The sequence below is a fragment of the Salarias fasciatus genome, chromosome 10 (assembly GCF_902148845.1).
Source record: "Salarias fasciatus chromosome 10, fSalaFa1.1, whole genome shotgun sequence".
Lineage (NCBI taxonomy): Eukaryota > Metazoa > Chordata > Actinopteri > Blenniiformes > Blenniidae > Salarias > Salarias fasciatus.
In genome coordinates, this window is record NC_043754.1 from 22930997 (window position 1) to 22957331 (window position 26335).

Sequence of the window (26335 nt, forward strand, 5' to 3'; positions counted from 1 at the left end):
AATCGTCTGAATTGATAGAACCCGCCTACTTTATCAGGAAAAGCTCAATAGACAAGTACTGTGAGACAGCACTCCAGGCCAATCAAAACTTCTGAGTCACATATCCCGCCTTCCACCCCCACAACCAACCAATCAGCGGTTCTCCTTGGAAAACCTCTAGACGGTGCAACGACCAATCATTTGTCCTACCAACTAGTCCCGCCTTTCCCCCCTGAAACTGACCAATCGTGAGCGATTACTCTATATACTCGCTTCGACTTCATTCAGGCAACTTCGGCCACCAATCAAACCTTCCATCCAATATGTCCCGCCTACTAAATCCTTCAGCCAACCAATGAGTGCGCACGTCGTTAAGCCGCACAAGTTCGGAGAGCTTCGGAACGTAACACGGACTAATCAGATTCGTCTTACAAACAAGCCCCGCCTCTTTTCCGCTGAAACTGACCAATAATATTCAACTCAGAAAGTCGCGAAACGCTTTCTTTATTCTATGAACCTTTGTTGTAAAACGTTTGTTTAATTACCGCCCTCTAAACATGTGAATAATCCATTAAGCAAAGTCGAATTGACACATTTCTTCCACGGGATCAGTCTTTTTTTTTTCTAACGTCCTTTCTCTGTGGACACAGAATCTCCCAGAAAGCTTTCGGCGCGCCAACGTCACGGCAGCTAACCTTAGCTAGCTGCTAGCTGGCTGTTTGTTTATTTTTTGCGTCTCAGGAAATCGTCAACGTAAAAAGAAACAGAACCGAGGTTGCGTCTCCGACATGACGTCAGCTTCCGCGAAGGTAAGAGCTCACCTGGTGGCGATTCGATCTCACATCGGAGCCTCGAACTCAAACTTCTGGAGGGCTGGTCCGAGAACAGCGTGCAGAGCTCCATTCAGAAATCTGCCAATTTAACACTCCATTAAAATACGACTTCAGACGTCCGGTAATGTGCTGTAATGCCATGTCTCGTTAAACGTTATACTTTGTGTTCAGATTCGGCTGAAAATAATAGCAGATCCGGTTAAACACAAGCCCAGCATTAAATCGATCAGCCCTCAGTAATTATTATTGTTGTATTACTGTATTACATGACGTATTTCAATCAAAGTATCTAGAAGATAGCAGATGGTTCTGCTTTATTTGCCCCCCCCCCCCCCCCCCCCCCATTATTTCAGTTTTCATCCCGGACTGTAATCAACATGTTTGACACTTGATGAATCTTTTCAGTCGTAGTCCAGAGATGGATTCATGAAAACCAAGATTGTGGTTTACTGTCATGAAAAAATATTGTAATCAGACAGACGTGTGGAGGTAAACAATGAAGCACTGTAAAATGTAAGTTAGGACAAAGTTCCCAGAACAGAAGGACATCCCTTCTTTCTTTTAGATTTTATTCTATCAGGATATTTTGAAACCTGATCCTATAATGCTCTCCTGCAGGTGGGGGAGATCTTCTCTGCAGCTGGAGCCGCTTTCACCAAACTGGGCGAGCTGACGATGCAGCTCCACCCGGTGTCGGACTCCAGCCCTGCAGGGTGAGACCGTCGCAGACCGCCACCTCACACACCCGTCCTCACACACCGCCTGCACACCGCTGTCACTGTGGCGTAGACATGGATCGTGAGTGTGAGGTCTGCAGTCTCTGCTTCTGTCTGACGTCGAGTGTCTCTCAGGGCCAAGTGGACAGAGACGGAGATCGAGATGTTGCGTCTCGCTGTGCGTCGCTTTGGAGACGACCTCAACAACATCAGCACGGTGATCAAAGAACGCACAGTGTGAGACATCACACCCTACCTGTAGTCCAGGAGAAGTGTCTGTGTTTGACCTCCGTCCCGAGGCCGATGCTATGAAGCGGACTTAACATCACTGAGATATCCCTGCGTTGTCTGGACTGACCCCGGGTTCAACCCCGGGTTCTCCAGTGATCAGTGCGCGCACAAACCCTGCAGGGCAGCTCAGATCAGACAGTGATTCTCCAAAAACACGAAGGATTCAGACATGTCGTCCAGGATGAAAGCTAAACAGAGTTGGGAACAAGTGAAGAACCAGTTCTGGAAGGTGCTCAGTGAACGCTTTATCGGAGCATTTCATCCCGGGCACGTTAATCCCGCTTCATAGCTCATGTCCCTGGGGAAGAGTCTGTGGTTTACAAGTTTCTGAGCTTGTTCCGAGCTGTTGTTGTCGTTTACCCTGCTTGTTGTTGTTGTTTACCTGCCGCCCGCCGCTGTGTTGCAGGGCTCAGATTAAGAGCACGGTGAAGAGGAAGCTGTACGAGGACAGCCGGGTGCCCATCTCCTCCGAGTCGCCCAAGAAGACGGTGAAGAAGGCCGCCGCTGTCCCCATGGCGCCGGCGCCGGCCCCCGCCGCCACTCCTGCCATGATCGCCGTTCCGACCTCGCAGGTCGTCGTGGCGACGGGGATGCAGAACAGCCCCTCCATGGCCCCGCCCATCAAGAAACAGAAGACAGCAGGTTAGAAAAACAAACCGAAAGTCGTCGTACTTCCTGTTTGATCGCCGTGTGACGTCATTCCCGTGTTTGTTTGTGTGTGTGTGTGTAGACGTCACACTGAGCGCGCTCAATGACTCGGACGTGAACAGCGACCTGGTGGACATCGAAGGCCTGGGAGACTCTTCGTCCAGTAAGAAGCTGAACTTCGACCAAGGTGAGCGAGCAGACAGGTTTGACCGTCTCGGAGTTGTGGTGCGTTATGGGTTTGCTGACGCGACGCGTGGCGCTGTCCTCCTGCAGAGAGTCTGAACCTGGACTCCAGCCTCATCATGAACTCCAGTGACCTCCCTCTGCTCTCCCGTTGACCTCTGACCTCCACGCGCGCACCAGTCGGTTGACTGAAGGAAGGACGTCGGAGGAATCGGGCGACGTCTCCCTCGCCTGCCGTTCTGCTTCTTTCACTCCAAACGTTTGGATCTCTTGTACACGTTGCCTGAATTCCATAAATTGTTTGTTTCCTTCGTCTCCAGACGTCTTCCTCCTCCTGAGAGACTTCTGATCCTCAAAAACCTTGTGATGTCCACTTTTAAATATGGAAACAAACCCGCTCCAAACATTTTTATTTGAAGCTGAAATAATCTTAATGAATTATATTCCTAAGTGGAAGTGGGCGTGTCCGCAGAGATCAGAGACTTTCTTTAGAGGAATTCTGGAATTCTTGAGAAAAAACAGGCGAGAATCCTTCAGCTTAAGTCTGACGAGTTTTCTTAGTTTTCTGCTTTTTACTTGATTCCTTCCACCTCCCGGAGTTCGTCGCCTGAAGTCCATAAATAGTTTCTTCTTGTTGGAAAGTCGCAGGTTTGACTTTGAGTTTGTGTTGTTTATGACTGGTGTTTAAAAAAACAAAACTTTTCAATGATGTGAAATAAAGATAATTTCTCTTGTTTGATGATTGTCTCCATGTTTTAAAACTTCAACCTCTTTCTATCCAGACGACAGGTGATCTTCTGTAACACTAACAACCCAGCCAAGTCACCATTCTTAACACGAACTTTACCAACTAGTTACTGTTTCTCAGCAGTAACTAGTAACAAGTTACTATAAATAAACACTTGATAATAGTCACGTCTGTCGTCCTACTGCAGTTCTGCCGTGGTTCTTTACCAGGAACTGAAACATTAACTTGCTTTTTAAGGAAATCAGGCTCAGACTGAATAAAAACTCTCTCATAAGAAGGTACAGATTCTTTTTATTGATCATTTAATATACAATATAATGTATGTATGTATTTATACTGTGTACATGAATTGTTTCCATTCAAAAGTCATTCTGCGCCGTTTTTTGACAAACACCAGCGAACAAGAACATTTTTTTCACTCCAGCAGAAAAATAAATTGTCTCGTCTGTTGAAAATTTGTCCCAAAAAGAAAAAACAAAAAAAAAAAAACGAAAAACAATTTACAGTGTGAAATAAATCTGTGACTGTTTCCATCAGTGTGCGTCGTTTCCCTTTGAGCTCCTCCTCAAAATATCCCACAGCCCTTTTTTAACAAAAAAAAAAAAGAAAAGAAGAAAAAATGTCAATAAACCCGAATTTGATCCGTTAAACCAAACTTTTTTGTTTCCAAGGGGGAAGAAAAAATATTAAAGTGCTCAATTAAAGGAAAAAAAAAGTAAAATGTGTCAGGAATGTGAGTTGCTTTTTTTTTTCTTTTTTAATTTTCGTGACATGATGAGCTAATTCGCCATCGTAAGAAAAATCCGTTTTGGCATCAGAGGCGTGAATAAATACTAATTTGTTTTTTGAGGAAGAAAAAAAACTGATAAAGTTTGACTTAGCTTTTTCTAACAAAAATCTGTTGTTATCTTCAGATGATGAAAAATAAAAGGTAAGGTACTGTGCTGCTGCCTGTAAAATTTTGACTTGGTGTCCGTCGAGGTGCAGCTCAGCTTTAATACTGAAACACGCCGGGCGATCGACTGCGTTTCATACGATTGCCAGTTTTCTCCGTACGTTCGTTAATGACGCTCCAAAGTGATTGGAGGCGTTTTCTAAAAAAATAACGCAATAGCTGAGAATGTGTAAGCCGAGACGATATTGTGCATCGGATAAAAGAATGATAGAAAAAATTTTTAGGTTTGGTTATTATGAGGAGGAAAAAACCTGCAGGAAAAATTTCTGCCGAAGAATTTTTTGGCTTAAAACGAAGACTTTTAGGTTGGTACGAGGAGCCGAGCGGGTCGACGCGACATGCCGACAACACAGTGCAAACTGGGAAGTGCACACAGACAATGGTCTTAAAGCTACAGCTGGTGTCTGTACAGCGATGACGGCAAGTCGCCGCGGCTCCGAGACGTCCGTCCACTTCCTGCCTTTGGAAAACCTCTTAAAGTGCCACAAGATTTTCATTTTTGGACAAATCAAACCAGAACATGAAACCGGAGATGCCGGGTTTTCTAGAGTCGCTACCAGGAGTCGGAACCATTGTTGTGTTTTGTTATTCAATGTCCAGAAGAGACTGGTGAGCTTTTTTTTTTTTTTTTTTTTTTTGGCATGTGGACTGTAAAAATAAGCCAAACACAACATTTTGGGATAATTTCAGAATTTAAGAAATTTTATCAAATTTAAATTTTCTGGTATTTAAAAAATAAGCCACAGTCAAGAGCTTTTATCCAATAATTCGCGTAATTTTATCAGAAAATAATAATGAAATTGTCAATGGACGTCTGGCTAAGCCACGCCCCCCTTGGTTACTGTTTCTAACAGTTCAGCTGCAGCGTTTGCTGCTGCTGTGACGACTGCAGATCCCTCAGATCCCAAATCAGGGCGGAGAAGCCTCATCTAACATCCGCCAGGTAAGCTACAGGCCTAACGGTCATCTCATGCTCTTCTGCAGGGTTTTACACTCAGAATGACCAGTTCTGGCAAGTATTGCATTTGTGGGCAGGGCTTAGCCAAAGGGCCATTCGAATCTCAGTGCTCCCACAATCGAGCCCTGTGGAACACCGTGAGAATTTGTTGTACCAGTTTTAAACAGAGTTCTTGAAATTTAGTGCACAAAATGTCATGAATTTAAAAAAAAAAAAAAAACAATCACATAAAAAGACAAGTGAAAATGTATTCAATGTTCCTTTTCTTTTATTCTTTTGTAATAAGCGATGGATATCTGATGCTGTGCTTGTTAACAGTGATCCGCTAAAACTACTGGACAGTAAACTAACAATAAAAAAAGTGAAGCGCCACTATTTAATATTTTGACCCCATAGGATTTCTGAAAACTGAGAAACATAAAATTATTGCACAAAATATGGGGATTTCAGTTAAAGCTGAATTGAAGTGATTTTTAAAATTGTAACTGTGAAAAAAAAGGTTCATGAATTTATTGATTAAACGTTGGAATTATTGCAAACTTTGGTTGTTGTTATTTGTGCCTTTGGCTTCAATCGAGTTTGGTTCTCCTTTGTGATCATCAACAAATAACTGAATTCTGTGCACATTTAATTTTTTTTTTTTACTTGTGCGTTGTATTGCTCACTTCTCATCGGTTCCTCTCTGCATTGAGTTGGAGAACATAGATAACTGATCACACGTTCAGGAGTTTAATCTCATGCTTTGGAATCGGGACGGACTCTCAGAGACGCAACGAGCCGAGAAATAAAGCAACAAATTTCACATGAAAAGAAGGAAAAGCAGCAAAACATTACAGCAATTCTCGAACGAACACTGTGCAAAGTGGTGACGGAGGACGGCGCTCCTCCGGTACGTTCAGGCACAACGATGAGAGGAAGTAGAAAACTGTGCAAACATGTGAGCAGAGCCGACTCCGGGTCGTCTTTGTGCTCCGTCTCTAACGGATCGATGGGTCATTGAGTGAAATCAGAACCTGCCTCATTTATGTTTTTATGAAGGACATCTGCAGATCGAACGACAAGCATGGAAAACGATCAGCTTTCAGGGATTGTTTCACATTATGAGACGCCCACTGGTTGCCTGAAGTGACAGAAATGTACACTTTTACGCAGATGACACATATCTGTGCCGTCACGTTTAGCCTGAAAACTCTCGATAGCCTTGAAACTGGTTCTTCTGCTAATTGAAGGATGAAAAGCTGAAAAGTTACACGCTTGCGGTTCGAAGACCTGATGTACATAGAGTTTAGTCAAGAGACAGAAATGTGCTGATTGGACCTGGAATGACCCTCGTGTGGAGCCTCAGAGGGAGCAAGGACTGTTTTGACGTTCGCCAAAATGAAGCATCAAGAGGGTTTGCTGATTGTGGTCTAAAGGTGAATGGGAAGTGGGTGTGTCCTCATTATTTGAGGGGAGTTGTTGGTTGAAGGTTTCAAATAGTTCCAGTGGACTCATGTAGTTTCTGACAAGCGAGTAATTGTTCCTTCCCCATTCTGTAGGTGTTGGTTGGATTCCGATTCGCATTGGATGGTTTTTCCATCGGTGTTTCCGACAGAAATGGGACAGTTTCTGACTTATGTTGGATGAATAACAGGTGAAACAAAACATTCCTGGTGGACAATCAATTCTGTCCTGGGTCTCAGACTATTTTACATTATTGTTATTTTCCAGTTAAGATACTCATTAAATGGTTCAGAATAGACTCAGTCACACTCAAGATGCCTTCTGCGAAGTTGCTGCTTTCTTTTGAGCGCAAAATATCTTTCAGTAAAGCACTAGATCGTCACTGCAGTCATGCTCCCTCGAAGGCTCCACAGGTTTTTACAATCAATCATCAAATATATTTGGGCCGGCGCGACACGGTACAAGAATTAGACCAACATTTCGTCACAGTTTGTAACTTAATGTGGAGGATATGTGCAAAATGACATCAAGCAGACTGATGCTCGAAACCTTTGTTTCACTGTTGTGCAGCGGACCGATTCTGGTACTAAAAACTGAAAAGGTTTAACACACCAGCTAACGTTAAGATGCCTCGGAACTTTCCAAAGGAGCTTACACAACTGACAGGAGAATCTGTCCAGTACGATTTGTGCCATAATCAAAATGACCGTTAAAATCCCACTGTGGGCGTATCCAACTGGAATCTGGAGAATCAAGGAAGCCGAGTCCCTTTGTAGCCGTGTGTTGACACTTTTCCATGGCTCAAATTAAAAAAATTAAAAAAATGTCACCCAAGCCTAACAGTTTGTTGGCAAAGTTTGACAGTGATCAATTAGTGGGTGAAGTCTGTAACACTGGTTCTAGTTGGAGAAACACACAAAGTCTTCCTCAGGCCAACAGAGTGAGGGTGGATTGAACCCGGCGGGGAGGAAGAAGAGCGGTGCGACCGGCTGCAGGTTGAATATGTACAATGAAACCGCGCAGGCAGCTCAGACGTCAGTATTCACATATAGATACACTATCAACAAACAGAGCACTTCTTCACACTGCGTACAGACGATTCTTTAACTATCAGGATCCTTCTGAACCCCCCCGCTCTTCGAGGGGTTTGGACTGGTCCAGGTCTGCTCATCAGGAGTCCTCCTCCAGCTAACTCTCAAATACTCTCCAAACCCCAGAGAACAGCCCCCCTTCATCTGGACTAAGCTTTTTTCTAAATATTCACTTGTCGGTTTGTAGGAATGCTAACCCTGCTGGTTGATCAGGACGACCTGCTAACAAAGATCAGATCTTTAAGTCGTCCAGAGATCTCCGTCTTCTTCAGAGAAAGATCACGATGATCTTTTTTTTTTTTTTCTTCCCGTCATTATTGAAGAGGTCTTGATTACAACTCAAGACTTGACGTGAAGCTTGTAGTCCTCCTTCGGCCTCTGCTCCTGATTGGTCGGATCGACCTGGAGTCTCGAGATTTTACTCACCTGAGAAGTAAAACCACTTTCAACAGGCTGGTTTGTCTTTTATCCGGATTTCATTCTTACAGTCTCTCTGAAATCGACGTAAAAAAACCTGTTTGTGCTTGCTTCTATCATCCTCACTGCCCTCTGAAACTTGTTACTGACTAAAATTACCCACAATCCCCTTCTCTCAGCACCCCCACAAGTGTTTTGTGTTTTTGTGCGTAGTTTTGTCCATTTGCTTGATGACACAACCAGCATGTCCCCAAAGCAGTTTGCTGTGACCTGGTGATTAATACTGATGACGGATCTTCTGTGGATTTTTGATCTGGTGAAGAGGTTCGAGGGAAACTGTCCAACGTCAGAACGAGAGCGACAGAACTGAAGCGAGACAGAGATCCAGGAGGCAAAAGTCCCAGCGGGCCACCCACCAGAACCAGTGTGGATCTTCAGAGAGGAAAACAAACCTCCAAACTGCAGGTGGGGAAACGCCACGGGTCCATGTGTCGCGTGCTCGCTGGAGGAGGCGGGACTTACACGGATGCTGGCAGGTGATTGGAGCGGCGGGAGGAAGTGGGGGAGCTGCTGGTGCTCTAGTGTCCGGGGTTCTGGTGGGAGGTGAAGGGCGTGAAGGCCGGCGGAGGAGAGAGCGACAGCGGGCTGGACTGAGGACTGGCGCCTCCGGCAGGCGGAGAGTCGGCCGCCGACTGGGAGACGCTGAAGGGGGGAGGGGGAGGGGGGGACAGCGAGGGTGAGGCAGCACAGAGAAGACGAGCGGACGTGACCGTGTGTTTGAGGTGAGACTCACCTGACGGTGTAGCTGCTGCGGTGGGCGGGGTCTGTTACTCCGGCGACAAAAAGCTTCTTTGGCGGTCCGTCTGACTCCGCCCCTCCTGAGGGAAGAAGGTTCACCAACATGAGAAAACCGTTCTGTCCAGTCCGTCTACACTGGATGTTAACGGCCGTGAATCACCTTTCCTCTTGAGCGGCGTTAACGCCGGCCACCTGACGGTGGCGCTGACGGCGGGTCTGTGGGGGGAACGACACCTCGTCAGTGTAACCACGGTAACCGCACACACTCCCAGAGCAGCGAGTCTGAGCTTGGACCAACCTGAACCTCCTGGTTGGACTCGGGGACGAGTTTGGCGTGACGCCGCTGTCCTGCGACGGAAACCACTGAAGAAGAGAAAGACGGAAACAGTTTGGATCTGGATTCAGTCTGAAGCAGAACCAGACCCTGCTCGGCACTGCAACCCGAAGCTTGTGCCGTTCCCTCATGAATTCAACAGCTTCGTCACGTGGATCACGTCAGCGAACGTCCTGTAACAGGCGTGCTGGAGGCGTGGAGATGCTCACCACTGACGTGTGGTCGTGCCACTGACTGACGGGAGGCAGCGGGATCAGGCTGGACGGGCTGGGAGGAGACAGAGAGCAGCTGTTAGTCACATCTGTAACCCGGAACGGCGGGCGGAGGAGGAGGAGGAGCAGGAGCAGCTCTGTGGCGGAGCTTCACCTGAGTCTCTGCAGACTCCCTCTGAGCGCCGTCTCCATGTTCTCCTCCTGCAGCCAACACAAACACACCCCGTCACTCCATCTCTCTGACCCATGTCAAATCCCTCTGTTCGTCTATTCATCACGAATCCAGTCTGTGGATCGATGCCTCGCGGACTGGGGGCGTGTTCATGTGACCAACATCTTCAGCTGTGTGTGTGTGTGTGTGTGTGTGTGTGTGTGTGTGTGTGTGTGTGTGTCCTCACCTGCTTCTTCTGCTCCAGCCTGTCTGCAGTCAGAGAGAACGGAGACAGAGAGACGAGCTGCTGGACGGGGAACAGAGAGGGAAAAATGTAGAGGGCTGTGAATACTTTTGTACATGTCAATTCTTAATGTTGTTTTCAAAAAACATTTCAAAACACTTTTTCCAAAATTGTCATTATGGGTTATAGTGTGTAGAACTTTCAGGAAAAAATAGGTTTGATCCATTTAGGAATCAGGCTGCAACATAACAAAATGTAGAGAAAGTGCTGTGAATACTCTCTTAATGCACTGTAGAACTGTGTTATTAATCTATCACACTGATAAATATAATCCTTTAAAAAATAAGCCACAGCAACAAGTCTCCTTTTCGTTCTAAAGAATTTAAATTATGTTGGATTTCAGTAGAGTGTAGTCCCTGTTGAAAGAAGCTGAATCTTGGTTCCACACCTGTGAGGGGCCGCTGGGGTTGATGGACACGCTGCTGCGTCGGTATCGAGCCGACGACACGGGAGTGAAGACCGCCATCCCGTCGCTGCCAGAGAGCACAAAGCACACGCTCAGAAAGTTCATGCAGTGGTAAACCGAACATTCAACACCCAATACTGTCACACAACGTTCACACAGCCGATACTTCCACTGTGGCTGCCACTGTATCTTCTAGTCTGTCCTTACACACTCACTGCACCACCCAGTGGTAACAACTGGTAACGTCAGACCGAACTGTCAGCAGCTTTTTCTGCAGCACAAATCATAAATGTGACCAATGGTGCAGTCCAGATAGATCATTTCTATACATTCACCTCGCTTTACAACGTGTTTCAGTTACTTTTACTCATCAAAGTTCTAATATCAAACAATACTGATAAATGTAGTAGTTCAAGTAATCATACTTTTAAGTTAGTTAAGGTTGAAGTGTTTCCAAACACCAAAACACACAGTATGAAAACAAACATATGAAAGTGATTTTCTAAAATATTATAAAAGCTCTGGGAGAGTGAGAGCGTGAGAGAGATAGAGATAGATAGATAGAGAGAGAGAGAGAGAGAGAGAGAGAGAGAGAGAGAGAGAGAGAGAGAGAATATAGAAGAAGAAATAATATAGAAGCTTTAAAATATTAAAAGGCAAACTATAATACATAGTAGTCCTTGCAATTAGAACAAATCATTACACCCAATCTAAAATACTTACTGTTTGCTTTTCAAACATCTATTTATTAATGACATGCATTAATAAATAAGATGGATACACGCTTGTTTAAATGCATCCGGCATTTTTATATATGTTGATTAGCTGTTGTGATAACTAAAATGACTATTTCATCTGTAATTACTGTGATGAGTTTTGAAACAATTTACTTAGGATTTACAGCTCAGCCGATTTGAAGTCTTTGTGTTGTGACTGACTTCCACAGCTCTCTGTTGACAGTTTGTTTCCTGAACGGGGCTCAGCGTGGCTCGTGTTGGTGTAGTACCACTGACCTGACACTCGTGATCATGGGGGCGCTGTTGGACCTGCGGAGCGCCCCGCCTCCCGCGCCTGCGCACTGGTCCACCTCCATCCGCTCCATACCGCTGCGCGCAGGCCCGGCTGCGGCGGCGCCAGCTGCCGGCCTTCGACCTGTCGACGGCGGAGCCGGGGTTCTACTCGAGCCCGGTGGAAGCCCGACCCGCAGGCCTCGCTAGCAGCAAACCCGGAGCGCCCCCCCCGGAGTCCGCGGGCTGAACACCGAGGCCGCCTCCGCCCTCTACCGCATCTCCCTCGGATATAACCGGCTTATCCGTGCGTGACTGCCGACCGGAGCGTCATTTATTACCCGCAGCTGCGCGTCACTCGCCGCCGTCTCTCGCCACAATTTGGCGACTGCGTAAAAGCGGCTCAAAAGACGAACCGAGCGCAAAAACACCCGGGACAAAGTTTAATAAGTCCGCCGCGCCGCTGCCGGGCCGGCCGTCCCTCCGCTCCGGGAAACTTTTAATTCCTCCCCGCACAGCTGACGTGACTTTTAGGGTTAGCTGTTGAGCTAACTTCTGTTATTAAAAAAAAAAAAAAGAAGCTCCAGTCAAGAGTCAGAAAACCGCTAAGCAGCAGCCCGGGGCGGTGCGAGCGGGGCCGGGCCGCAGGTCCGCGGGGACAGCCTGTCACTCAGGCCCCGGTACCAGCGAGCGGAGCTCCGGGAGAGCCGAGGAGTCCACAAAAATTAACAGTTTGAAAGATTTTTACAACATAGTCCTTCAACAAATAAAGAGCCAGTGAGCCAGGCGGCGAAATAGCGCCGCGGTCCGGCCGCTGGGGGAACTGCAGTTGGGCACAGCCAGGTGGGGAAAAAGCACCGCCTTCTGGCCGCTGGGAGAACTGCAGCTGTGTGCACATCAAATTGAAAGTCAAAACAAATTAAAATAAAAAAAGATATTTAAAATATATACATATAAGTTGTCATGTCAACATTTTGGGAGCATATTCAGTAACATTTTACAGATTTCATATATTGACATATATTTGACTGCAATGAATTGAGCAAATTCAAAATGTTGAAATACTTGTACAGACTTGTAATTTTTCTGTATTTCTACAATTTCCTTTCAGTTTCGTCCATCTTGTCAGCATTTTCCATGATAACTGCAGAGACCCGCTAGCTAAGTGGGAGGACACTTATTGTTTTGTTGAGGAGTGCATTTTCACAATAATCCAAGTAAAATCACATCATTTCTGCTTTTCTGTTACAGAAAAGTGTTTTAGGTTTACACAGGAACATTGGAAACTGACATCTGTTGACACAGAGACGTCAGATGTGTAGAACAGTGCCATTGTTTCGTGCTGTGAATATTAAGTGACAAGAACATACACAGATTATTAATCTGATTGACTATCAGCTCCATAATAAGGAGCCATGCCCCTCTGGAGGCCGCCATTGTTATTATCCATCTCAGCCATAGTGCCCATGAGCAGGAGCAGTTTTACTGAAAAGTTGTGTTTTCAATGGCCTCAAAGCAACAAAACCAGCTAAACTGTTAAAGGCCTGGGGGGAAAACGAAATAAAAGAAACTGAGATAACTTTAAAATAAGTGAGGGTAGGCGGGTGAAATGGCTCAAACATCTCTACTAAATGATTTACAACCTGTCAAAAACAAACAAACTGTCAGAAACAACTAGAAAGTTTTCAAGTTTGAAGTTGTTGAAGCTAAAAGAGGTTAAAGAGGAGGAGAGAAGGAGGAGGAGGGACAGTCCGGCCTCCTTCAGCTGTTTATCTACTTTAAATCTGTCTCTGTTTGAAACTCTCTGTCTCCATGTTTTGAACCCCCTCCTCCATGTTCTGAGCCGTCTCCGTGCCTCCACTCCGCCCCGCTTCGCTCGGAGCTCCGCGCTCCGCTCAGCGGCTCTCCCGTCCCTCGCAGGCCGGCGGGGACGCACCGAGCGGCGGGGAGCGGCGGGGAGCGGGTCGGCGGCATGTCGCGGAGATCCGGAGCCGCCTGGATGTGACTGGAAGGTGGGTGACGGAGCGCTGCTCGGCCCGGGGCAGGACGCACATGTCTGCATGTTGTCCCGCTTTAAAGGCTTTGAGCTGCAGGAGAAGAAACACTGAGGGAGTTTAACCCCGGATTATTAAAAAGAGGATATTTCATATTTATGGAAACAGGAAGCTCTTAATCACACAGTTCAATCTGACAGGGGGAAAGCAACAGAAAAACTCCACATTCCTGATACGTTTCCCTTTGTTTTATTGTAAGAAGCTGCAAATACACTATGAATAAGTTCATATCTAAAACAAGAACTTTTTAAGACAACTTAAAATCATCAGCAGTGCTGCAGAGTACAGTGAAATGTAGGAGACAGTCCTTTTCTTTTACAGAAATATATATATATATATATATTTTTTTTTTACACATTGTAATGTCATCATAGGACATCAGGCGGACTGTTTTTGGCCCAGTCGCCACATGTTGGACATCTCTATTTTCTGCATTTTGGATAATAACGATCCATGGGGAATTTCTGCGGTTCCTCCTGTGTGCTGTGGGTGGCAGTAGTGAGACGAGGCAGTGTGAAAACTCCAACTATTTTATATTGATGTTATATCTACCAGCTACTGAACAGTTAACTCTGGATTACATTCCCCATGAGTTTAAAGTCAAAGTTACATTTGTGATTACTTTGGATGGAAAAAAACTAGTTGAATACGTTCATTTCTTGCTTCGTGTTTGGATTGTAGTCACAGACAACTAAGAACTATTAAAAGTTTTTTGAGTTGCTCAACTGGATTCTGCAGATAAAAAGTAGCTAGTTATTTGGTAAGGTTTTATATTACTCGTATAGTTTAGCATTAGCTGAGCTGTCCGCAGTGCCTGGGTCAGTTTAATAGCAGGGTGAAGTTACGTCAGTTACAGGGAGGAAGATGCTCTATAATCTGAATGTTCTGCCCGAGCCCTCTACGCCCTGAGCGTGGTTCCTGCAACGTCGATGCAAAACTTTGTGATGGGACCGCACAGAGGTTCCACACTTTGTGTCAGTCATCATGACCTTGTTTAAACCCAATGTTTCTAATCTGAGGTCGTCAGTGCGGGATAAAACAGGTTGTAGCGTCTCCATTAATCATCCTGTGAAGATGTTTTGATTTGAGCATCTTCTTAGTCTCTATAAGTTTTGCTGGTTTACTTTGAGTGCCCTGCTGGTTGACAGAGACGAGGATGGAGGGGGAGAAAGAGACGGCGGAGGAAGAGGAGGAGGAGCTTCCTCATCACCATGCAGCTGCGTCCTCTGTGGACTTCCAGGACCTTCCCATCATGCACTGGGAGGAGCTGAGCGAGCGGATAGCTGAGCTGGAGAAACAGGAGCAGGAGAGGAGGGAGCGGGACAAGGTGACTACATTTCCCATCAGGCTTTGGTCCTCCTCCGCCTCCTGAGGAGAATCAGTGAAGAGTGGAAGTCCAGCCTCAGGTTTAGCAGAGCAGCCTGAGGACGGGTGAACGGTAGAAAACACATTAGCAGGATCAGAATGTTCAGCAGTGCAGCAACAGTTTCAGAACCTTCAAACTGTATGAACTGGATCATGAAAGGATCCAGAACATGTGCTGCAGCTAACAGGAAGAGTTCAGACAGCAGCTTCGTTAATGTCGTTAGCAGATTCAAGCTAAAGCACATCTCTAGAGAACCATCACAGACTTCAGGGGACGATGTCCTGTTTGAAGACATCATATCCGCGTCATATGTCTCCATCCTCGGATATCAGGATCTGTGTTTGACGGAGCGTCTGTGTCCCTGCAGCGGGTACCGGGGCTGAGTCGAGGGGGAATCTGGAGCGACGTCTGGGACCAGCAGGAGGAGGAGGAGGACTTCAGGAGGTGTCGAGTTTCTGTCGTCACCTCACGGTAACGCAAAGTGACACCTCCTGACACGACTGCTGGGTTATGTTGTTTATGGACGAATCCGTGAATGAATTCAGAAACACAAACTATAATATCTACGATAAGTAGGCATTAGAACTACAGAGGCCCCAGTACAGACCCCTGTGGAACACCACATCACAGATCAACTGTATTCATGGAAGTGTGTGTGTGTGTGTGTGTGTGTGTGTGTGCGTGCGTGCGTGCGTGCGTGCGTGCGTGCGTGCGTGCGTGCGTGCGTGCGTGTGTGTGTGTGCTGACAGCCTCCAGAGGAACCTGCAGCTCTGCTTCATTAACAACAGTGAGAGTGATGAAGAGGAGCAGGCAGCGGATCAGAAGGTCGGCCCTTCTTTTTGGAAGCTTCTCTTTCCGCAGGTGACGAGTGTCACTAAGTCACCGCGTGATGTCACTTCCTGCAGGTTACCGCGGCAACAGCACACAACGGCCTGAAACAGGAAGTGGTTTCAACGCTGAGAGCGCTGCGAGACCAGCTGCTGTCTGAACAGCGGGAGGAGGTGTGTGTGTGTGTGTGGCTGTGTTTCCTTTGTCATTGGGTTGTTGTGTTGGAGGGGGGCTACAGTACTATAGTATATTTAATATTTCAAGCAAAGCGGTGTGAGATTTGTGTGTCTAATTGCGTGTGTGCATGCATATGGCTGTTCCAGCAAGGTCCCTGCAGCAGCTGTGCTTCTGGGTGGAAACATCTGGATGTGGGGGACCTGCGGCAGCGTTCGGTTCTTCAGCTCAGCAGTTTGAGAGCAACACTTCAACACAACGTTCACGGTGAACAAAGTTTCTCTTCCAGCAGCCATGTGAGCACGGTTAGCTGAGCAGTAATGTTAGCCTTGCACTCAGTTCATCGCTCCGCCAGCTTTAACTTAGCAGCGTCTTTAGCGTAGCAATTCAATTCAATTCAGCTTTATTTATGAAGTGCCAATTAGAACGTGGTCGTTTCTAGACACTTTTACAGAGAAAACCCAACAGATCCACATGAACAAGCATAAGCGACTGTGGAAAGAAAAAACTCCGTTTTAACAGAAAGAAACCTTTGCAGAACCAGGCTCAGAGGTGGCGGCTTTCTGCTGTTCCAGTTGGGGTGAGGGGACAGAGAGAGAAGGAGATAGAACAGACAGTTTCTTGTATCTACATACATTTCATATATAAACAGAGAGAACATAGGCTACAAGAGGAACAATCATCAATGACATGTAGTAATAGAATGAAATTACATTGAAACGAGAGAAGGAGCAGAGCTGGGAGCCGGTTCCACATGGCAGGAGTCCAGGGTTCAGTAAACACTTACACCCACTGGGTCCGGGTTACCTCAGTTAATCAGTGGAGCAGCTGTTTTGATTGATGCCCAATTAGAATTGCACCCATTGAATCCAGGCCGTCTCATTAGACCAATGATCAGCCGCGATTGATGTTCTATCTGCGATCCCTCAATCACGGCTCTAGTCCTCCTAAGAGACAACCTCTTCGTCCAGGGTTTTGGTGTTCTGGCAGCATTTTTAGCTTAGCAGCGTCTTCACCTTAGCAGCGTCTTTAGCGTGGCATCGTCTTTAGCTTAGCAGGAGAGTCTTTAGCGTAGGGGCGTCTTTAGCATAGTGGCGTATTTAGCTTAGGAGCGTCTTTAGCGTAGCAGCGTCTTTAGCGCAGCAGCGTGTTCAGCCAATTCTTGAGCTCTTCTCACTGTTCTCTTCCAGCTCTGAGCTCGGAGCTGGTGACACACCTGCTGATCCGGGACCAGCTGAGGACGAAGCAGGACGCCATGCTGCTGGACGTCCAGGACCTGACCTAAGCCATGGGGGGAGCGGGAGCTGGGAGAGACCACCGGAACCGGGACTACCGGGAACTGTGCACAAACGGGACGCTTTGAAGGAACTAAGCCAAGACTTTGGGATTCCTTCACGTTAGCAGTAACAATTCAACTTCTGCTCAGGGCATGCTAACGCTAGCTACTTCTCATAACAGATTAAATTAAATACAGGAAATAGTCTGTGTACGCCCATGTTAATGCTACACAGACAGGCGGCAGCACCTACTAGTGGCTCAACATGAAAACTAGATTGTTTTCAACATTTCTTATGTTTCCATGTGAACGAAAACCGTTTTCAAAATGATAACATCTGTGCTTGAAACATGTGAATGGGAGATGAGAGTTAAAATCCCAGAAGCTATAAAGCTACCCGTATACCCCCATGCTGTGTTCGGGTCACGTAGGACATTTGAAACCTGTGAGCATGAGATATTTGGACTTGGTCAGAGGTTAGAAAGACAACTCGGTTTGGTTTTTGACATTTAAACACATTTTATATTTCAGTCTGAAATCAGATGCAAAAATGTTTTTATTTTGATAATCATTTACAGGAAGAGCGTGTCTTCCTGTTTGAAGCCTCCCACTGGATCAATCTTCCTGTTTGGTTTTCCAATCAGATGTGCTAACATGAGGAAAGCTGTGATTTCAGATTTATTACACATCAACTGATTCTTTTGTTTTAGACTTCTAAATTTTAAAATAAAAATCAAAACAGAGAATCTCTATATTTCGCCATGGCGTTAAAGGTGCTGTAGGCAGGATTCGGGATCTCCGCCATCTTGGTTAGGGTTACCTAAGCAAGATGGCGATTTGACCCATCTAAGATGGCGATTTGAAACTCAGCACAGCCAATCCTGTCCTGTTTTCTCTGACATCACGCCCTTACGCAAGTTAAGCCCCTTCCACAAGAACGTGCGACGAACGCCCCTCGACCAATCACGGTTAAAGCCTAATGGGCTCTCCTGATTGGTCAAAGATACCTGGAGCTGTGGAGATTCCTTTTCAGCTCAGAACAGAGACAGATGGAAACGCTGCGCCCTCGCGGTAGTGCAGTTATTCTACACTCCTAAAGGATTATCAATGGATACTCTAACATTTAATCCAAAGAAAAAACAGAAAAATTAGCATTGACTAGCAAAATCCAGCCTACAGCACCTTTAATTCGCTTACCGGATGCTAACATTAAAGTTTGGAAAGGTTTTCTTTTCAAAATGTGAAGAAAACTGTTTTGACTACAAACAATTCAGTTAAATTCCCATTTTTTAAAACATATTTTATGATTTATATTCAGTTACACAAAACAGAAAATGACAAAATACACAAAATGAAAACTCACATAAAACTTTTCTCATTTGTTTGGAATTTGCAATTCTGCTCTGACATTTTCTTTATGATTTATGAGCTACTGTTATGAATATTAAGGGCTGAAATGTTTCGGTTTTTGTGTAGTAAATGTCTGATTTATGGACATTTCAGTTTTAATCAAACAAGGAGGAGTATTCTTTGGAGATTCTCATGTTTTTTATGTTATTTACCCCCCAAATAAATACTAAAACTACATTTTTTTCATGAAAGAAATAAATATCTGAATGTATGAAAGTGATACTTTTAGTTGTGAGAGAAGAAGCAGGTCGATAGATTGAACTTTTAAAACAGCAGATTAAAAAGCTGTTTGAACTCAGTGTTGCCGCCACAGGACAGAGGTGGAACTGCATCCACATTATTAACCTCCTTAAAGCGATACTTCAACATTTTGGCAAATTGGCCCATCTAGGGCAATTCGGTAGTCATTTAGAACAGCATACTTACTTTTTTTGTGAGAACGAGCTGTTGTTTATTCAGCGGTGCGTCTGAGGAGAGCTTCACGGCGGACATAATGGAAGTGGACGGTACAGTTGCTTCCCTCGTCAAACTCATCAAATACACAATCCAACAACCCCAAAACACACTTTGGTGGACACGTTATAATCCGCACATTCACTACGCTGTGAAACACCAACAAATAATATTGTAGCATTACGACATTGAAGCAAATATTGGGAACTACTTTTTCTTTTGAGATCACTACGCCCAGACGCCATGTTTAGTAAGTAGTTCCGTCTTAGCAATCTTCGCAAAAAAACGCTCAATCTCGTAATTTTGCATTAATATTTCACAGCGTAGTGAATGTGGGGATTATAACGTGTCCACCAAAGTGTGTTTTGGGGTTGTTGGATTGTGTTGGATTGATGAGTTTGACGAGGGAAGCTACTGTACCGTCCACTTCCATTATGTCCGCCGTGAAGCTCTCCTCAGACGCACCGCTGAATAAACAACAGCTCGCCCTCACAAAAAAAGTAAGTATGCTGTTCTAAATGACTACCGAATTGCCCTAGATGGGCCAATTTGCCAAAATGTTGAAGTATCGCTTTAACTACCGTAATAATTTAATTATATCTAAAAATATTTGTTTACCTTGAATGTGCATATTTATACAGATTGTTTTTAAATTTCAGCTTTAAAAAGTATTTTTAATAAAATATTTATCTTCTGAGGAAGATCTGAGTCTTTTTTTTTTTTTTTTTTTTTTTTTTTACATTTTAACCGTGATCTTTTTCAACTCCACAATAAAGGAAAAGATTATTTATGTAATGACTCTAATATATGTAAAGTGTAACAGTTTGAAATAAATTCTGAGGAAAAAAGAGCTTTGCTTTCCAGTTCTGTTTGAGGCGTCGAGTTCTGGAGTTTCACTATTTTTTTGTCCATTTTGTTTTTGATTTATTTTGTTGCTTTTGTATAGTGTGTATTGGTGTTGTTGGCATTGTTTTGTGTAGTTTTCTGTCTGTAGGGCTGTTTTAATTTTGTTTTGGTTTGTGCTATTTTTTTTAGTTTTCTCTTAATCAGTGTGTACTTTTGTGTGTCATTTTGTCTATAGATTATGTGGATTCGCATAGTTTATGGAGGTTTGTATAATCTTAGTGTAGATCCTTAATTATTTATGACATTTTGTGCAGTTTGTGTGAGGTTGTGTTGTTTTTATGTACTTGTGTCTAGTTTTTGTGTAGCCTTGTGTATTTTAGGTTTTTAGTAGTTGTAGTGTTGTTTTTATGTAGGTTAATTTAGTGTAGATTTGTGTTCATGTGGGTTTTTTTGTAGTTTTTGTTTTGTGTTGTTTTGTGTAGGTATTTGTAGTTCAGTGCAGATTTTTGTTGTTCATGGAGGTTTTTTTATGCAAGTTTAGTGTTGTTTTGTGTAGTTTGCTGCTGAAATTCACACACGGTCTCTTTTTTTTTGTTTTACTCTGAACTCTGAAGGAAAACAGTTCATGAATGGAAATTGAAATGTGTCGTGTTTTTACCAAAGAGTTCTCACCCGAAGGTTTACAGGCTCTAACGTTTAACCTTTGTGATGGAGTGGCGAGGGCGACCAACTGTCTTCCACTTGGAAGTTGTATTTTTAACTAAAACGAAAGGTGCAGTGGACAAACGGGCGGACTCTCGCCGAGTGCCTGTGTTTGATTCCCGTCATCACCAGAGTGTTCAAACAGGGCAGCGGTGCTGAAGCTGAGGGGAGAGAGACCAGGATGAAGCAGAGCTGATGAGGGTGATGATGGAGGAGGAGGAGGAAGAGGAGGAGGAGGAGGAGGAGCTGCAGCCTCAGATGGAGGAGAAGTGGAGCGACTGTCAGCAGGAGCAGACGGTGAGTGATTCTCTGATTCATTTTCTTCCATCACACAGCAGCAGACGACAAAAATAAGATTTTCCTCTCAGCAGCATCTTTAACTTAATGTCTGTTTTCACTGCATTAATCTTATATTTTTAAATTCAAACTGAGCTGAATAAAGAAGCAAAAGCCTATTCACTCTATGCATACGAATTAATATGACAAATATATGGATCAACTAAAGATGAAAAATTATGAAAAATATTTATTAGCTTTAGGGACAGTATTGAGAGTATTGGTAGAGGTATAGGAGAAGTATTAGGTATTACTGTTATTATTAGGAGTTAGTTTTAGTAAGGAGCAGTGAGAAGGTATAGAACTACAAACATGGACGACTTTTTGCCACTTTGGGTGAATTCTTTATTTCTTCTTTTGTGTAATTTTCATAACTCTATCATGAAAAACTTTATTCCTCCACAGGGAAGGAAGGCTGTATTACAGCCAATCAGGATTAATTAATAAGAACAGAAACAAAGTAAAGGTGAAGTAACATGAGATTTAGAAGGAAAAGACAGATTGTGTCGTGATGGACACCATGCGCCGTCTGTAAACATTACGACTAAAAAAAAAAATCAGTTTGAGAAGAGAAAATACTTCAGGATTTACTTTACAATGTTAGCTGCGCCTTAGCATCATCGAACAGCAACTTTGTTCTATTAATTTCATCTGATTCTGTTTTAATTTCCTACACTTCTTCCTCCTCCTCCTCCAAAAAAAAAAAAACCTTTTTCCTCCTCGTCCTCCTCCACCCCAAGCTCCTCTTCCTCTTTTTCCTCCTCCTCATCCAGCTTCATTTCCTCTCCCTCCTCTTTCTCCTGCACCTCTTCCAACTTCATCACATCTTCCTCCTCCTCCTCCTCCTCCTCTTCCTCCTCCACCCCCGGCTCCTCTTCCTCCTCCTCCTCCTCCACCCCCGGCTCCTCTTCCTCCTCCTCCTCCTCCTCCTCTGCAGTCCCTGTATTGGGTTTCAGTTCTGACTGAATGAGCACTGATGAATTATTTACAGGGCAGCTGAAGGTCGGGCTGAAGCCTCCAGAGACCCTCCAGCAGACGCTTCTCCACTCCGCCGAGGAAACCCGACGAGCCCGGGAGGACGGAGAGGAGGAGGAGGAGGAGCAGGAGGAGGAGAACTTCTCCAGTCGTGAAGGTGAAACTGGACTAACTGCAGGTAAAACTGGTGTTCGGCCCGGCTCCTCGGAATCTTTTGTTTCAGCCAGTCGAAGCAGGCGATCAGACAGACGTCACAGTGGCTCAAATTCTGTTTTTCTCCATCAGATCATTACAGGATGAAAAGTAATCCTCCAATAAAAATAGCAGCACAGCAGCAAACCTCCAGCTGATGGATCCTGTTGAAGTTTATGTTTGTAAAGTGAAAGAAAGTTTAACTTTACAGGCAATGAGTGGAAAGTTTAATGACATCCAAGTTATTACCACTCGAGAAGGTTAATTGAGGATGGTAATCTGGATGTTAGAGGAAGATGCTCTATAATCTGGACGTTAGAGGAAGAAGATGCTCTATAAACTGATGTTAGAGGAGGAAGATGCTCTATAATCTGATGTTAGAGGAGGAAGATGCTCTATAATCTGGATGTTTGATGAAGAAGATGCTCTATAAACTGATGTTAGAGGAGGAAGATGCTCTATAATCTGGATGTTAGAGGAAGATTCTCAAAGACCTGGATGATAGAGATAGACATGCTCTGTAACCTAGACTAGAATTCCATTTCATTTATAGAGAATACAATCTAAAACACTGAACTGATAACACTTTAACTAAAATATGTATTTAAATGAATGAAATTAAAAAAATAAAACCCTATGAAAACTCCTAAAATCATGTTTCCTTCATAATTTGGCATCTTAATTACAAAAACACTGTTACGTCTGCAAAACAAAGACCCTTAAAGTCTTAAAGCAGCACTGACGTGTTTCTCATCAACCACTGACCGAAGGATCCGTCACTGTTTCAGTTGGATTATAATGAGTTTGGAAGGAACACATGTGGTCGTTAATCTGAGAGAAGCTTTAAGCACATCGGACGAAGCAGCATTAATTCATTATTTGCTTCGATCCTTTCAGAGTTTTACCAGCTGAGGTCCCAACGGATTGCAAGGCAGACTAAATTTCACCCCAAACCCTGGAAAACTCTGCCGGCGAGCCCCCTGACCAGGCACCGGATACTTCTTTTATTTTTTCCTAAGCGTTTGAACTCTGACCCCCGGGCAGTTGGAACAGAGAGTCCCCCCCTCCCCGGCGAGGTTTCCGGAAACATTCGTTAATGATTGCGGCTCTAATGAAGCGAGACGACGTCTTCATCAGCAGAACACAGACGCTGCAACCAGAGCGTCCACAGAGTCCTGACCACATGTTCTCTCTGTCCCGCAGAGGGACGGACGGATGACCGGACGGATGAGGGATTCATGAAGGGACCTCAGTAAAATGACGCCACAGGAACAGGAAGTGCCCTGCGTTTGCCACGGATAGCCCTCAGAGGTGCATGATGGGATTGCACGCGGCCTCCGGCGTCCCTCCGTTCTTCGGCTTTGCGTCCGTCGACCGTCCCAACGCCTCGGGCCCCTCCGCGGCGGCGTCCGTCCCCCCGTCGTCCTGCAGCATCGACGAGTCCTACAAGTACGTCTTCCTGCCGGTCTGCTACTCGCTGACCTTCGTCTTCAGCCTCACGCTGAACTCGGTGGTGCTGCTGCGCTCCTGCTGCCCGCACGGCGGCGGCGGGCGGCGCTGGAACACCTCGCTGATCTACATGGTGAACCTGGCCACCACCGACCTGATGTACGGCCTGTCGCTGCCCTTCCTGGTGGCCAGCTACGTGCTGAGGGACCACTGGGTGTTCGGAGACTTCATGTGCCGCCTGGTCCGCTTCCTCTTCTACTTCAACCTTTACTGCTCCATCTTCTTCCTCACCTGCATCTCCGTGCACAGGTGAGACGCCTCCCGCAGGCGAACCGCCGCTCACACTCCCAGCCAGAAGAGTTTATCTGCTTCAGACGGGTTTTTATTTTAGTTTCCTTCACATCTGCTGGAGAATCCCTATGAAGACCATCAGGGTCCTACTCGATTTACTTCAAGGTCACATTTTATTTTTTTTGTATCAGTCAGTTTTGGGTCTTTAAGGAGTTATTTTTTTGTGTATTTCAGCAATTCTTTTGAATTTGTTGTTTTTGTGTCTTTACTTGAGTCATTTTGAATTGTTCTTGTGTTTTTCAGCATTTGCTTTGGATCATTTTTGGTTGTTTAAGTATCTCTTAGCAGTGTTTTGATGTCTTGTGTTCTTTTTTTGTTTAGTGTCTTTTAGCAGTTGTTTGGATTCTGTTCTGAGTTATTTTGTGCGTTTAAGTTGGTGTTTATGTAGTCTTCTGTCACGTTGTTGTGTTTTAGCAGTCATTTGGAGTCTGCCTGTGTTGTATTTGTCTTTTGATTCTCACAACACTTCTTCATATATATTTTGTTGTGCAAGTAGTTTGGCAGTTGTTTTGTGCATTTCCTGTTCTTTTCATGTATTTTAGCAGTTATTTCTGTTGGGAAAAAAGTGTTTCGTCTTCAGTTGAAATCTGTTTTGGATCATTATTGTTTTTTGCTTAGAGCAAATGGATCTCGTCAACCGTTCTTGACGCCTGAACGGCAAAAATACAAAATGAACAACTTTCCCAGAAGAATAACAAAGGACGAAATTAAATTATTTGATCCTAAACTTTTCCAAAACTGTACTTTTCCAGACAATCTTCAATTGATTTTATTGATTAATAATTAAATATTATGTACCCTTTGAGATCACAGTACGCTGTCGTTCGACTGACAACTGACAGTGTAATGATGACAAAGAGTGTCGATTCCTGTTTCCCGAGCCGTGACAGTGTGTTGCTGGTCTGTTGAAGGTACCTGGGGATCTGCCACCCCATGAGGACCATCACGCTGGAGAGCCGGCGGCTGGTGAAGGGCACCTGCGCGCTGGTTTGGGTGGTGGTCTTCGTCCTCACCTGCCCCATCTTCAGGTTCGCTCAGACCGGACTGGTGCGGCGAGGCGGGCCGAGCGAGGCAGGGAACGGGACGGTGGAGCAGGAAGGGGAGGGCTACATGAACTGCTGGGACGACGCCATCGATAAGGAGTTTGCCGACTACGTGCCGTACGGCATCGTCCTGCACCTGCTGGGCTTCTTCGTGCCCTTCGTCATCATCGCCTGGTGCTACTCCCAAGTGGTCCGCACCATATTTCAGACGCTGCGCTCCCCTCCCAGCTCCGTGGAGGGCGGCGAGGACGGCCCGGTGGGGGACGTGGCGTTGGAGGCGGCCGGGGAGCGGGAGAGGACCTCGGTGTCCATCTCGGGCTCGCAGTATTCACACTACATCCGGCGGCGGCGGAAATCCATCAAAACCATCGTGACCATCACTCTGCTGTTCGCGCTCTGCTTCCTGCCCTTCCACGTGACGCGCACCCTCTTCCTGCTGCTGCGGCGCGGCCAGCTCGGCGGCTGCAACGCCATGAAGGCCGTCTCCATCTGCTACAAGGTCACCCGCCCGCTGGCGTCCTGCAACGCCTGGCTCAACGCCCTCCTCTACTTCCTCACCGGCGATAAGGGCGCCCCCTGCTGCTGGCCGGGGCGGCGCGGCGTCCGCCGGGACCGCCGCAGCGGCTCCCTCTGGTGGCCGCTGAAAATACTGAAAAAAGAGGGCGTCGCAGAGGACGAGCAGGAGGCCCAGGAGAAGGTGGAGAGGGAGTTGCACATGGAGAACGAGTCCAAATCTTCAAGGGTCATCTTTTAAAAAGCTGTCTATCTAAAAAAAAAAAAAAAAAAAAAAAAAAAAAAAAATTGTGAAGCTGTAGAAACAGGAAACAGGCTTCCTCAGCTTCACCACCAGTTCACACGTGACGGTCTCTTCTTCTAGTTCTCCCCGTATGGAGTGGAAGCTGGGAAAGCCCCGCTGAGATTCCTGAAATCCGAGTTTAAAGTCAAACAACTTTAAGGACTCGAGAGTTGAGTTTCCAACGTGTCCACTACGATGTAGCATGATAGCATGAACAGAGTTTTCATGTTGCTTTACAGCGTTTAGAAGTTGTTTTCTGTCCATTTCACTTCAGCTAGTTACCACAACAAATCCAGCTGAGGCATTATTGCGTCCAGACTTACACTGTGATGACGTTCTGCAGGTTTCCATTTGATTCACAAGCAGTCGCCAACATTTTTTTGTTCGGAGCAGCCACCACGGTAGCTTCAATAAAAATCTTCATTCAACTACAGTCTGAACAAATTTCCATATATTTATTGAATAAAATGAAACGTAACTGAAGCTTGAGTTTGTCTTCAAAGTGTCTCTGCTGGTTCAGTCGGCAGGTCGTCCTCCACTCACTGACTCTTTTAGCATGTTAGCATGCTAGCATTTGAGGGAAATGGTCGATGTGATTCAACACTTCCCC

At 45.4% G+C, this 26335-nt stretch overlaps 4 protein-coding genes across 8 annotated transcripts; 3 read left to right on the forward strand and 1 right to left on the reverse strand.

The window, feature by feature from the left end:
- The first annotated feature begins 471 nt into the window (after positions 1-471).
- On the forward strand, positions 472-3389 carry bacc1 (BPTF associated chromatin complex component 1). 2 transcript variants are annotated; one of them, XM_030101487.1, is made up of 6 exons: positions 479-788; positions 1431-1525; positions 1664-1765; positions 2226-2461; positions 2550-2654; positions 2741-3389. In XM_030101487.1, the coding sequence occupies exons 1-6, from the start codon at positions 768-770 to the stop codon at positions 2803-2805; spliced, it is 624 nt and encodes a 207-aa protein (XP_029957347.1). In that variant the 5' UTR covers positions 479-767; the 3' UTR covers positions 2806-3389. The 2 variants fall into 2 exon arrangements, with proteins under 2 accessions (XP_029957348.1, XP_029957347.1); XM_030101488.1 differs by lacking the exon at positions 1664-1765 and having other exon boundaries at positions 472-788.
- A 1514-nt stretch (positions 3390-4903) lies between these two features.
- Positions 4904-12273, reverse strand: LOC115395821 (protein FAM122A). 4 transcript variants are annotated; one of them, XM_030101483.1, is made up of 9 exons: positions 11481-12273; positions 10450-10534; positions 10005-10061; positions 9761-9807; positions 9604-9661; positions 9359-9423; positions 9221-9276; positions 9056-9140; positions 4904-8964 (listed from the first exon to the last, which is right to left on the reverse strand). In XM_030101483.1, exons 1-9 carry the CDS (start codon positions 11567-11569, stop codon positions 8841-8843), a joined length of 666 nt encoding a protein of 221 aa, XP_029957343.1. In that variant the 5' UTR covers positions 11570-12273; the 3' UTR covers positions 4904-8840. The 4 variants fall into 4 exon arrangements, with proteins under 4 accessions (XP_029957343.1, XP_029957342.1, XP_029957345.1 ...); XM_030101482.1 differs by having other exon boundaries at positions 10005-10064; XM_030101485.1 differs by lacking the exons at positions 9604-9661; positions 9761-9807.
- A 951-nt stretch (positions 12274-13224) lies between these two features.
- Positions 13225-18060, forward strand: LOC115395822 (schwannomin-interacting protein 1). The gene is made up of 7 exons (XM_030101486.1): positions 13225-13486; positions 14677-14855; positions 15262-15365; positions 15644-15719; positions 15800-15895; positions 16046-16163; positions 17087-18060. Exons 2-7 carry the CDS (start codon positions 14685-14687, stop codon positions 17179-17181), a joined length of 660 nt encoding a protein of 219 aa, XP_029957346.1. The 5' UTR covers positions 13225-13486; positions 14677-14684; the 3' UTR covers positions 17182-18060.
- A 3972-nt stretch (positions 18061-22032) lies between these two features.
- LOC115395801 (P2Y purinoceptor 6) lies at positions 22033-25683 on the forward strand. The gene is made up of 3 exons (XM_030101454.1): positions 22033-22072; positions 23290-23844; positions 24798-25683. The coding sequence occupies exons 2-3, from the start codon at positions 23402-23404 to the stop codon at positions 25681-25683; spliced, it is 1329 nt and encodes a 442-aa protein (XP_029957314.1). The 5' UTR covers positions 22033-22072; positions 23290-23401.
- Positions 25684-26335: the final 652 nt, after the last annotated feature.

Coding starts and splice junctions, on each gene's coding strand:
- bacc1 (XM_030101487.1), top strand. CDS start 768: ATGACGTCAGCTTCCGCGAAG. Junction 2,462..2,549: donor CAAGAAACAGAAGACAGCAG/GTTAGAAAAACA, acceptor GTGTGTGTGTAG/ACGTCACACTGAGCGCGCTC. Junction 2,655..2,740: donor GAAGCTGAACTTCGACCAAG/GTGAGCGAGCAG, acceptor GTCCTCCTGCAG/AGAGTCTGAACCTGGACTCC.
- LOC115395821 (XM_030101482.1), bottom strand. CDS start 11,569: ATGGAGCGGATGGAGGTGGACCAGTGCGCAGGCGCGGGAGGCGGGGCG. Junction 10,065..10,449: donor ACCCCAGCGGCCCCTCACAG/GTGTGGAACCAA, acceptor TTCCCCGTCCAG/CAGCTCGTCTCTCTGTCTCC. Junction 9,662..9,760: donor GGGAGTCTGCAGAGACTCAG/GTGAAGCTCCGC, acceptor GTCTCCTCCCAG/CCCGTCCAGCCTGATCCCGC.
- LOC115395822 (XM_030101486.1), top strand. CDS start 14,685: ATGGAGGGGGAGAAAGAGACGGCGGAGGAAGAGGAGGAGGAGCTTCCT. Junction 15,366..15,643: donor GTTTCTGTCGTCACCTCACG/GTAACGCAAAGT, acceptor GTGTGCTGACAG/CCTCCAGAGGAACCTGCAGC. Junction 15,720..15,799: donor AGCAGGCAGCGGATCAGAAG/GTCGGCCCTTCT, acceptor CACTTCCTGCAG/GTTACCGCGGCAACAGCACA.
- LOC115395801 (XM_030101454.1), top strand. CDS start 23,402: ATGATGGGATTGCACGCGGCCTCCGGCGTCCCTCCGTTCTTCGGCTTT. Junction 23,845..24,797: donor ACCTGCATCTCCGTGCACAG/GTGAGACGCCTC, acceptor GGTCTGTTGAAG/GTACCTGGGGATCTGCCACC.